The 13,495-nt window shown below is 45.9% G+C and overlaps 1 protein-coding gene across 1 annotated transcript in view; it reads left to right on the top strand.

Moving 5' to 3' along the window:
• Positions 1 to 13,495, top strand: part of LOC135370680 (uncharacterized) — a 56,640-nt gene that overhangs the window by 20,426 nt on the left and 22,719 nt on the right. Inside the window, exon 4 of the mRNA XM_064604471.1 lies at positions 7,434 to 7,579. Coding sequence (XP_064460541.1) covers positions 7,434 to 7,579 — 146 coding nt within the window. The remainder of the gene's footprint in view (positions 1 to 7,433; positions 7,580 to 13,495) is intronic.

Raw genomic sequence — 13,495 nt, 5'->3', positions numbered from 1 at the left:
ACGGGGAATATATTCGTTACGGCGAACATGCGAGAAAAGGCTTAACACGAGCGCGGTAAAACAACGCTTAATCATCGGCAAATCACCCACCTTTTCCCCCCGCGGCGACAGGTTCGGTCGGCACCCAAGCACAAACTGTCCCGGCGCGGGGACGACGTAGCGACCGACCGCACATCTTCTCCGTACGAGAGCCAGCGGCCCACTGACATTGGCGACACTCTACGGATGCTACGCATGCGTGCACGCTCGTAGCGCCCTCTGCGCGCTCCTAGCGCCACCTGCCAGAGGCTAAGAGAGACGTGAATCCTTGCGCCCTCTTCTTGCGTTGCTCATTGGTCGTGACGTCATTCCACTGTCCCAAGGCTACACCGCTTTTTTTTCACAGGGTCGACACAACTGGACAAGGTCAATCTGCAATGAAGCCATGGCATGCCGTCATCTTGCACCTGCGTGGCTCAAGGACGCGTACGCTCTAGACAGGGGACCCATTATTTATTGAATCACTATCCCAAGATTATTTCCTTTATTCTTCTATAACGATTGCATAGGAAACTATTGCAGAAGAGCACCATGCATGAAAACTGATCATAGCAAGCATTCTTATCCCAATGACTGGTAAATGAGACTCGCAAAAGAACAAAATATGCTAACACCATCAGTGGCTAATAACGTGCACTAGGTACACAAAAGATCAACAACAGAGCATGGTTAACAAAAAGTGCAGAACCATGTGTCTGTTCCATCTAAGAGTCAGGCAGAGAACTGAATAATGATGCTTTCTTCCTCCTGAATAAAGTCACACGTCTATCCCCCTTGCGGTTAATTTATGAACTAATTTAATCGCAAAAGTATTAAGAATCGTGGCAGCGCTACTCACGTCCAGATCAAGGGTGTGGAAGCACTATCGTCATCGTCAAGACAAGAATGATCAACAAGAATGTTTCTTGTTAAAAAAGAAAAAAAATACAGAGCATCAACAAAGGAAAGCATGCAGGCCTGGGCACGTCAGGAGGCCTGTCACGAGAGCAAAAATTGAACGACTGCTAGACAACAAAGGAAAGCAAACACAGAAAAACACTTAAACAAAGTGGCAAACACACACACACTCCACTTATTCATAAAGTCCTCATTGGACATCCATCCACGGAAGCACACACCATTCACCAGTGATGAACCATACATCCGTATTCCGTCAGAGGTAAACTGAATCCCACCGAGGCTACGCTTTTCCACTAACGGCCAACACAATTGCTGGGAACAGAATTAAGGCGTCCACACCCGCCAATGTCCAAGAGAGAAGTGAATCCTTGCGTCCCCTGCAGGCCTTGCTCATTGGTCGTGACGTCGGCCTATTATCTCAGGGCTACACTGTTTTTCCACTAATGCTCCTCTGGACAAGGTCCACCTCAAACAATAGTGTCGCGGTATTACGTCATCATGCAGCTGCGTGGCCAAGGACGCGTACGCGCTCTAGACGGGCGCTCTAGACAGGGGACCTGTTATTTATTGAATCACTATCCCAAGATTATTTCTTTTATTCTACTATAACGATTGCATAGGAAACAGAAAACATGAGAGGTGATTATAGGAATTAAGGATTTCCTTCCCAAAGTCTCACTAAATGAGACTCGCAAAAGAACAAAATGTCCTAACACCATCAATGGCTACATACAACGAGCTAATCGGAACATGTCCATCCCATCCGAGAGCCAGGCAGAAAACTCAATAATGACGCTTTGTACCTCCTGAATAAAGCCACACACCTGTTCCCCTTGCGGCTACTCTCTGAACTAAACAAATAGCAAAATTATTAAGAACAGCTCTACTCCAATTCAAGGCAGCACAGACAAGACGAGCATGTTCCTAGCAAAAAAACAAACAAAAAACTACATGTCGAAGGAAAGCATGACAGAACAGGTCAGGGAATGTCAGCGCATGTTTGTCAGACAACAAGGAGGAAAAACGCGACGAGAAACACTTGAACAAAACAGAAAACCAACATCAAACTATTTCTAAGCACACACATTCATCTTATTTGAAGAACAGTGCTCAACGTAAATCCCTTCAGGACAATGCACACCATCCTCAATTTTTTCTATTACTACTTTTTCCCAGTAACGGTCAATGCATTGCTACAGACACCTGAAACACTGCGCGACGTCATCACATCCTGTCTGAAGAAGGCAGCGCCAAAGACAAAGACTCCTATTATTTATTGAATCGCAATATTATTTCCTTTGTCCAAATCTTAATGATATTCATTCTTACATAGCGCACGCTAATAAACTGAGAAAAAGACACCCATTTCTTCCACCAGATAATTCCTGCATAATGCCACACACACAGCCGCATCGCCATCGCGTAAAGAAAGCGCTCGACAAGGATACAGAAATTCCCTTAAGTGAGCAGGGAAAGGGCTTAGGACCCGATTAATAATAGCAGAGTCACCGCACATCGCTACGCGGCTAACACAAGACGACAACAAGATACTAGCGGTGGGTAAAATTGCAACACTGCTGAACAAGTTCAGACATGCCATGATGACGTCACAAATCAAGAAAAATGCAGGCACACACAGATATCAGCTCAGGAATGTACAAGGAGACGTGCTTTATAGGAATTTCTACTCCACACTCAGATACCAGCATTTCTGCACAAATACCTGTAAATGCATACAGCTTACTCCATCAACATATCAAGCAAAGTGAATAATGACACTCAACAACCCCCATATAACTAAAAAAACAAATTCAATTCTTATGAACTCTCCCCTGCCGAGCGGCATTCTTCTGCTCTACCTGGATGCTGACTGTTTCCCCTCATCTACATTCTGAGTAAAAGCAGTGAAAGGAGAAAAGAACTGCGAAAAATTACACGCATTTGTGCTCCAATAGCTGTAACTACAAGAAACACCGTAGCGCACACTAGTTAACCGTGACAAAGACACCCATTTCTGCTCTCAGAAAATTATTGCATAATGCCACATACACAGTCGGACTGCTCTTGCGTAAAGAAAGCACAGGACAGGGATACACAAATTTCCTTAAGTGAGCAGGGAAAAAGCCTAAGTGGAACTGCTCAGGAATAATCGGAGAATCACCGCTTATCGCTACGTGGCTAGCACAACATGACAGCATCAAGATATTAGCGAAGGGTAAAAATTGCAGCAAGAAAGACACTACTGAACAAGTCCAGACATGCGACATCGCATACAAAATACTGCACATCGGGAAAAAGGCCTAAGCCTGTGACAGAAAATCCTAGAGCATACTATTTCGCGTAAACTAAACGCGGTCTGCTTGGAAAACGACGCACAAATTTTCTTAGGGAGCAGAGAAGTATAGGAATCTCTACTTCGTGCTCAGATACCAGCATTTCTGCTCAAAAACCCATGACTGCAAAATTAAGCACTGCTTACTTCATCAAGATATCGAACACCCAACAAAATCAAACAAACAACCCCACTTCCACTGATAGAACACTATTCAGCTTTTCCCAGGAGGCTTTCTTCTGCGTAAAAGTAGAGAAAATAAGAAAACAGCAGCGAAAAATTACTACATGCACTTTTGTTCGCAAGAGAAAAAAATGAAATAACCAGACACACGCTAATAAAGTGAGACAAAGATACCCATTTCTGCTATCACATAATTACTGCATAATGCTACATGCACAGTTGCGTTATCCCAGCGTAAATAAAGCACAGAACAAGGGTACACATCCCGTAAGCGAGAAAGGAAAGTCACTTTTTCTCGGACAGCTTAATATGGTAAACTCAGCATTCTTACCAAGAAAACTAGGCTTGAACACAGCTACGAGCATGACAGACACATACTAATGAACAAACAAAACACTCCTATTCACTTCTACTGATAGAATTGGAGTGAACCACACGGTAAGAACAAAGCACACCGCTTCAGGAGGGCATATCAAATGCATCGCAACAGGATCCGCGTGCAGAACTCCTAAATATCCCGCCCAAAACAAGGACTTCACCAGAGTCGCGTGGTAACTCCATTAAAATCGTTCGTCCAATCCAACAGATTACAATGCAAACGCGATAACAATTATTTTTTAAACCACTATTTCACGCAATAGTACATAAATGCATCACTCGTGTCACACGAAAAGGCAAACCCATGACACTTACTTATCAAGTGGAGTCCCTGGTTCAGAAAAGCGTGCACGCGTGCACACACACACAGACACACAATCACGTTTTCACACTCACAAACTCAAAGTCTATTTTCACAACAACATAAATCCATATTATTCCTCTGGTCAATAATTATCCTACCATCGTCAAAAGAAGGCACGCACATGTATGCGAACGCAAAACAATAGGTCTTCATTCTGGATGTAATAGAATATCGTCACTCGGCCGGCGCGAACCAAAAAAAAAAGAAAGGAATGCATGTTCGCTATACATTCACGAAGAAAATGGTGGACTGCTTCTGCGCCCCGATCATTATACAGGAGTGAATTCACTTTGTTTCCCCTTTATTTTCTTGCACCCATATATTTTGCAAGAATACTGTAGAGCAGAACAGGTAAATGTGACCATCATTCGCTACACACTGTAGCTCTCATCATTTTTAAACCAAACCACTTAACATGTGTTCATAGGTCTTCAGTAAATAGGTGAGCCGCTAATGACTCAAAATAAAATAAAATAAAATAAAATAATCATTCCAGCGTGGCTGGCTGCAAGCTTGCGTACCCAACTGAGCAGTGTGCTCCCATCAACACGCCTTGGGCTGACCTTACACACCCCAAGCCTTTTCTGAATACATTGTGCTGTCGCCGGAATAAAATATTTATTGGGAGGGTACTACAATGGTCAGCTCTGTTGTTGTTTAAGTGATAAAACAGTGCGCTCACTCGGGGTAACAGATCGCGCGCGTCCCAACCACGAGCACGGACCCGCACGCGGCTCGCGTGGGGCGCGGTTCGGGCGCACTGTTTTATCACCATTGTCGTACCCTCGCGATAAATATTCCACGGTGATAGCGACATCTGTGGAGGCCGCAGTGCAAGCCAGCAAGTACATCTACAAATGAAACATAGCTAATGCTCTATGGCTGCACGTTGAGCATATGTTTATAATTTGATCGTGCAGTCCCAGCCAAGTACAGCTGTTTCGTCCTACTTAGGACTCGTCAGCCCGGTGTAGGGAAGTGACACGATCTCGGGTCGGCACTTACAGTACGTCTCGGCGAGACGTCAATGTTCCACGGTGATAGCGACACCTGTGGAGGCCGTAGTGCAAGCCAGCAAGTACATATACAAATGAAACACAGCTAATGCTCTATGGCTGCACAGCGAGCATATGTTTACAATTTGATCGTGCACTCCCAGCCGAGTACAGCTGTTTCGTGCTACTTAAGACTCGTCAGCCCTACGTAGGGAAGTGACACGATCTTGGGTCGGCACTTACAGTGCGTTTCGGCAAGACGTCAATGTTCCACCAGGATTAGCCGGAAACACACATCAGGCAAAAACACGATTACAATAGCAATTAGAGCTAATTGAGATCCCCACAGTAATCAGCACCCTCCAGGGAGTCACCACACTAATTGCGGAGCATCTAACTCGTGTTCGGACCAGTTGTGTGTTTCCGGATAATCATGGTGATAAAAAAGAAAAAAATAGATAGAAATAGAGTGTGTGATGCGGCAGCCTGTGAGTCTACCCGAACCTGAACCTAAATGACAGCGGGTCAGTTCACAGTGCTCACCGTGGAAGTGGACGCCAGATCCCTCACGGTAGTTCGGATAGAAGCTAGCATGAGACAGAGTCAAACACGACTGTAAGCAGAAACTTTACTGTGATCATGGGTAACCCTCGGGGAGGACAGAAGAATGCCAGCAACCAAGCAATCCAGAGGCAAGAACCCGGTGGGACAGACTTGCAGCCAGAACCTGGTGGGGCAGACCAGCAGTCAGAACTAGGAACCCACGAATGCCGACGAACAGCCAGGAGTACTTCTTCCATTCCAGAACCCAATCGCCCATGCCTTAATTCTGTCCGCACACCTTCCATCATACACACTGCACGTTTTCCTCAGAACTTCCTCTTTTCCCCTGGTGTGAATATAACCGTGCTGGAGTGGAGAGAAAAAATATATACGAAAATCAACGACGCCGTGGCAAAGAAACCGCTCCGGAACACCCGAGTGACCAGCGGCCGCCATGTTGCTTGTTGACTGCCGGTAGTTGCAGAGATCGATCACAGGTGCCCATCTAGTAGCGAGGAATCGCACCAGATGACGCCACCATCATCGCTCTATGCGAGAAAGACAACAAAACAGAGAACAACAAAATACTAGCATCAGGTGAGATTGCAACACGTTGTGCGCCTAGCATTTTGTGGCTGTCGTCTCCTATTAGCCGCGTAGTGTTGTGAGGTGACACTGTGGTTAGGCCTAGCCGATCGCCTTACGCTTTTTCCCCGATGTGTAGTGTCTTCTCCATGCTGTCCCATGTTTACCAGTAGCGGTTAGGCCTTTTTCCCATGCTCTAGCATGCTTAGACTTGTTGAGCAGTATTGCAATCTTACCAACCGCTAGTATTTTGTTGTTCTCTGTCTTTCTCACATAGAGCTATGAAAGTGGTGCCCTCTGTTGAGTTGTCTTGCAACTAGGTGGCCACCTGTCGTCGATCTCCGAAACTACCAGCCAACAACAAGCAACATGGCAGGAGTTGATCACTCAGACGTTACAGAGCGGTTTATTCACCACGGCGTCATTGATTTTCGTATAAATAGTTTGTCTGTCTGTTTTTTTTCTTTTTTATGACCACGATTATCTGGAAACACACAACTGGTACGGACACGAGTTAGATGCTCCCCAATTAGTCTGGTGACTCCCTGGCGGGTGCTGATGGGGGGGTCTCAATTAGCTCTAATTGCTATTTTAATCGTGTTTTGGTAAGATGTGTGTTTCCGGATAAACGTGGTCAGTACTTACGACTTACTGGAGCCCACGCCGTGCACAGCTCGCTGGCAACGGCCAGATGTAGACCATTGCTCTTCTCCCTCGACTGTGGCTGACGTAGTCGCGCTGCGCTTCGCCGAGTGTCGTCGAACTATGAACTCAGCGGCGGCGGCACGCGATGCGTGGCTGTGCGCCCCGCGTCGTTACGCCCCGCTGCGTCGTACTCAGAACCAGCCTTACCACACACGTCATATAGTGACGCGCGTCTCTGCACTCATCGCGTGTATTGAGTGAGGGCGAAAGATGGTGTTTAGCGCGCGGGAGGTTCGGGAGACTCTGGTAGGCATCGCAATACATTACGGTTTTACTAATTGTGCGAAAACGTTTTTTTTTTCGAAGGCCTAACATTTCACACTGACCAAAAACAGAAAGAAAGTTGTGTGCCTCTAAATTTCCCATTTAAAGAAGCACATTATTTATTCTTTTGCCTCTTCTATTGCAGGATAACGCCATCGTTTTAGACCCTAACGGATACCCCCCCTTATCTGTCACTGCAGGATCCCTGTTCTCGTATGTGAGTCAACAGGACAGAACAGGAGGGAGAGATAACACCATGAAAAATGCTGATATTGTTCTCTACTTCAGCGGGTAAGATGTATCCATGTGTCGATTGACAGGACACTTCCAGCTTGGGAGAAAAGTTTTTCAGAGCACGGTGCTGGCCAATGCCTTCATCAGAGTTTCAATAAGGAACGGATGACAGGCTATTTTATATACCACTTGGTGTGTATGTCTGCTCCCGGTTGCTATACCATAGTGTGTTGTACCAATAGAGAAATGCAACAACCCGGCGTTCCGTTAACTCTTGTTTCAATATGTATGACCCTGTAGAGTGTACAAAACGCTTTGCGATCTTTTATAACTCGCGGGAACTGCACATCAAACGCACAACAAATACCATAGGAGGTTTTCAAGGTATGTCGACAATGAGTCGTATATTTCCAACACATTTGTGACACGTACTACAAGTACTTTGCTGGACAAAAGTTTATTGAACACGCTACTGCGCACTCCTTCCTCAGAATGACAAGCTAGCAGTGAATGGGACTGAACAGACTTACAGATGTGTGCCTAGGCCACGTGTTTAAAAGTCTGTACGATATAATTCGCTGCCAGCATGCCATCCGAGGAAGGCGAGCGCCGGGAGACACCCGGGTCCGAATCCCGGTGCCAGCTGTGCTGTCTGGGATTTTTCCTGGGTTTTCCTCAGACACGTTCAGACATATGTCCACACAGTTCCCTTAGAAGTCGTCCCAGGACGTACATTCTCCAGGGCGTCTGTCATGACGTTGCCCACCTCTGTAAGGCCGACAACGGTGAGCCCTTTCATCACCATTACAACCAACACCCACCGCATGCGCAGGGACGTGTTCCGTAACTTTTGTCTGGCACTGTACACGAAACGTTTATAACTTCAGATCATTTGTCACGGTCGTTTAATAGCACTGAATCTGGAACGTATACTGTGGTGCTTGCACCGCTAGAAAAGTAGAAAAAAAAAGAACTCTTCAACATTACTTTTCATGAGCTACAGTGGCATAATATTAAAGGAGCACTAATTATATAGTGCGTGCATGGTATATTATGGCCTATTCTGCGTATGGCCTATTCTGATTCTGGGTTAAAAGGCACGGGACAAACGCATCGCCTTCCCTGTTTACGACGAACCCTGAATATACCCGCGATGAGTCTCGTAGAACTGTTAAGCGTTTTCCAACTTTCGTGTCCGAAAACGCTTAATTGTTTTACCGGACTCTTCACACACAGGCACAGTGGGAAATGGTACATGCTCCTCGCTCCTTCACAAGATGCAGCTTCGACAAACCTTGTTCGACGAATTTTGGCGCAAATGGATGAAGGGAATTGTCCCAGGACGAGAGCCGCCGATATTTCAAACAGAGACTGTTATTATTCCGGGCACCGTCCTCATCCTTTGCAGGGTATTTAAATGGTTCTGTATGACATGCTAAAGGTTCATGCGAATTGTGGATCAGCAGCACTGGGGGAAGGAAAGGTGTGTACCAGCTTTTACGGCCAGTGCGAAAGGCCACTTTGTTAGAGTGTGAAGGGATTATATGAATGTAGTCATCCTGGTGAAGATGACTTCATTCACTTCACAGCGTCGCACGTTCAAGTCACGTCTTCGCAGTTACGGAGAATGATGATATGGAAAGAAATGAAGCTGCAGGTGCCCACCACGAAGACTACATGGTAATATTTGAAGAAGGAGGAGGTATCAGAGTGAAGACAATAAACACACACACACGCACACACATTTGCTGCGTGTTGCTCGAGCAGATCCACGGCTTTTGATGCACTAGTAGCATCAGAAGAGTGTAAGCATACATGGCGTCCAAGCAAACGTATCATTGAATAATAATAATAATAAAAAAAAGAACTACGCCAACTAGAATTATGCAGTGAACGGCATTACTTCTTGCTAGGTTTTTGCCTCCTCCTGATGTGAATGTCATGTATCGTAAGATTAATTATGTAAATATTTGCGAACTGAACTGGGAAATTTGCCATATAAACATCACTTTTTCACCCGATCAATATGAAGAGCGTGCCGAATTTACTCAAATTCACGATATTTGACAGTGATATCCACGAGCGATCCCATCGGAGAAAATAGCCCAACATCATGCTTTTCGGAGCACCGGACCATAACATATGATGACATCTCGAGCGCAATCGCTCACTGTCCGACAAAAGGAGGTTCCAAACCCAGCCCAGAAAGTCATAGTAGAAAAAGGAACAGTTCCTGAAATTGGCAGAGGGAAATCATTATCCCAGCGACACGACAAGCCATGCTTGTGTTATCTCTTTCTGCGATGCCGGGGTGGGCTGGGTTCCCAACCAACTTTCATCGGACTGACAATGATTTCGCTGAAAAATTCGTCGCGCGCTCTCCTCCGTCGCGTGCGACCTCCGTAGAGCACGATGTTCGGCTATTCTTTTCCGATGGGATAGCTCCTGAATATCCCTGTCAGTTATCATTAATTTAAGTACATTAGACACGCTCTTCACATTGACGGGGTAAAATAGTGACGTTTAGTACGCAAATTTCTTACTCCAGTTCGCAAAAATTTACATAACTACGTTACGTTACACCACATTCACATGCGGAGGTGGCAAAAACCTAGTAAGAACAAACGCCGTTGACCCCATGACACTTTTCCTGGCACACACTGTATAGTAGTGCACATTCACTGCTGGTGAAATTACAAATGTCAAGGATGCCTTTCACCAGCAAACTTTTCGAGGGGGCTTCTGAACTTCGATAGAACAACAAAAACATGCCAACAATGGCCCCATTTACATGGGCGCGCTAGAAGCCTACCGAGTAGGAGCGCCCTGAGTTTGAAGCCGAAACGATATCGTTTACATGAGTTCGTCCAGAAGTCGCTCCAAGCACGAGTGTATGATAAGAAGAGGATAGCGATGAGGACCTGGTAGAAGGAAGCGACGTTCACGCAACCGCATTTCCGGCCGCTAAATTTGAACGCTCGAAAAGGCTGTTTCTCGCATAGCAGTGTTTTGGCTACTGATTTGCCCCCAACCCCGTTTGGTTCGCTTTAAGCGGTCCCATGTAAACGGGTTGAATGACTCCTATCTCACACCGCTTACATGGGACCGCTTAAAGCGATCCGAACCGGGTTAGCGGTCTCGGTGCACTCATGTGAACGGCTCGTACCGCTCCCAAATGTCTGTGTCACAAATGTGTTCAGATATGCAAAGGTAACGGTTTTTGTTTACCTAAAATGTGATCATAGCTCCATCTGAGTTGAATTGACAACAAAGGGCTACCAGGACAAGCGTTGTGTTTCATGTTTCTGCAAGCACCTATAAAAATAATAAAGACACGAAATGAAGAGGTACACGCGCCAACAACGTATATCCAAACGCTTCAATCTTAACACACATATGGGTCAGTCTCACATCCCCATATTGGTCCTCACAACCACACTGAATAGACAGCATTGAACGTCACCAAACGGCTGAATAGTATTAACACATATTTAGGGGCGTCCCACAGCACACTTGTGTTCATCACTCATACGCAATTCTGCAGAGAAAAGGAAAACGTTATTCAGCTGCTGTGCACCGCCGCTCTACCGCATGCGATTGTGCACACAAGCAGGCACAAATCTGAAAGCGAAGGGCTAGAAAGAAACAAATCTTACCCCTGAAACATGAAGTGCAGAGAACAAAGGGACGTTGCCTCCCCGCTACACCAGCGCTCGTTGTTATGCTTGACGCCATCGTTCTTGAGTTAAACAGCATGACGGAACTGCCTCGTTGACTCAAAGATAGGAAGAAAAAATACGCGCGACGCTGGGCAAGAAATATCCTTGCTAAACTTCGGAACACTTCTGTAGCGTAAGTGAGCACCAGCAATCAACAGAACGCGAGCAAACAAGCTTGAACCAGGGAGTCGGACTCGCGCTCAAGAGAGCGGAACCGAAAGGCCATCTGTTGGTCATGGAAGGCGTTACCTTCCGTCTTCCTTTGGCTGCTTCATTCCGCCAAACTTAACGTGCTCGTTTTCTTAAATTCATCACTTGCTATCTACATTCGGCGTACTATGTGCACACCTCATATGTATTTGTTAAACAAATAAGCAGTGAATATTTAACCACTATATCACTCGCCTGTGTGTCTCGACAGACCAGAGCCAGGGACGGCTGGTGGTTTCGCCTTAGCTAATTCCGGTTCCCGTTGGTTCGCAGACCAGCATTAAGATGACGGTTCAGTGTGTGCATCTTTGGATTACTGTTGCCAGGAATTGCCTACATACGCTACGATGGGTAACGATGTATTGATTTCACTCGCAAAGCATATAAACGCCAGTTCAGCACGCTAGAGCACCATGCCCTAGCATAGCGCCATAGCACATGTTCATCCGTGTCGGTGGAAAGCAAAGCGTTGGTGGTGTCGCAGGCAACCTCACAGATAAAATATGATTAACGTTTGATATGGCAACGTTTACCGATACTTGTGATACCGATCAATTCTGAACGCATACAAAGGGTTCATACATACTCAACGCAATTACACGGCTGGCCTGGCTTCCTTCATGGGACGGCGTTCCCTCGGTTCCCTCTATCGGCCCGTTTCCCACGTGACTGCACAGGGCTGTCAACAAACTGAGAAGTTCAGCTGTTGTTAGAGGTCAGAAATTCCTCGATTAACACTGTCCATGACCAGCTGATGGCCGTGCCCGGGTGTCACAATCGGGGATAAAATCCCATTGACGGCGCGCCAAGTCCGTTAGAGTCTTCCTATATTATCTCTATGGTTAGAACACTGACCGTTGCGCTGCGCTGTCCTCTGCCGAGGTCGTTTCCAAACTGGCGCGCCGAGGGCTTCTTCGCTCCTGAGTTTTCGTCTCTTTGGAGCACTCTTGCGCAGTCATATTTTCTTTCGGCCGCTTGTAACGATCTTTAACTTCATTAAGATTATGTTGTTGTTGGGGTCGATGCAAATAAAAATTGAATTTAATCAAGATGAACCTCACGGTTGCAAGACACACGGATTGTAGTTCATCTGTCATGACAGCAGCAAAAGCAAACAATTTTGATGATTTTTCGCAACGCGGCAACGCGGTATGATAGCTCCTGTGAAAATGGTTGGAAAAAATTGTGATGCAAGTCTAAATGTGGCCAACATGTGACATGTTTTTAGACGTCTAACGGTAGACCTGTACTGCGAAATATCTGTGCCATGTCCCGTAGACCACCCCGTCTTAGTAGTCTAAATAATGTATACCGTTATCGACAGCTTATTGGGGACGAGCGCGAACGGTGGCGCCCCTCCCGCGGCGGCGGAGCGAACTGCGTAGTGTGGATGCAACGCTGTTCGCCAGCTTGCCAACGCACGTTTAGTTGAGTTTGATAATGGTGTTCAGCGGAGGGACAGCCGCATGAATGTTGCCTGTCCTGAAGCGTGGCTAGACAGAGTCAAATGAACATTAAATTCGTAATGAGTATGTTCCTGTTTAAATTTATGCGCGCTAGAAAGATGCGCGTGTCATGAAGTGCTGTTACGGATGGGCTTTGCCTTCCAGTTTCCCTATCGATGCCCACACCAGCTTACAGATGCGGATATTTTTGTGTGTAAAAACAGCCTTCTTATCGGCCTTGAGCGCCGTGTCACAATTATTTGTTTGTCGTGCTTGGTTACCGTCAGTGTATTATGTTTGATTACAATTATTTGGTGTAGTGCAGAATTACTCAGACCAATCCGGTTGCTTATGGGAACCGTAAAATTTGAACTGAATTGAAAGATAAGAAGCGGGGCGTCATAGAATGAGTGCGACGTGTAACAATACATTTGAGGATCGTGGACATTAGCAGCTAGTACAGAGTTATTCAATACAGATAAACTTTCAAATGGTAATAATAGGTGTTAAAAGTTTTCATCCTTTTTCATTTAACCAAATAACGACAGGTCTGCAATTGTGTGAGGTGCAAGCTTGATCGCCCCCTTTAGCACTACAGT

This window comes from Ornithodoros turicata, chromosome 10 (assembly GCF_037126465.1).
Source record: "Ornithodoros turicata isolate Travis chromosome 10, ASM3712646v1, whole genome shotgun sequence".
Lineage (NCBI taxonomy): Eukaryota > Metazoa > Arthropoda > Arachnida > Ixodida > Argasidae > Ornithodoros > Ornithodoros turicata.
This window is presented reverse-complemented; position numbering and strand designations above follow the sequence as displayed.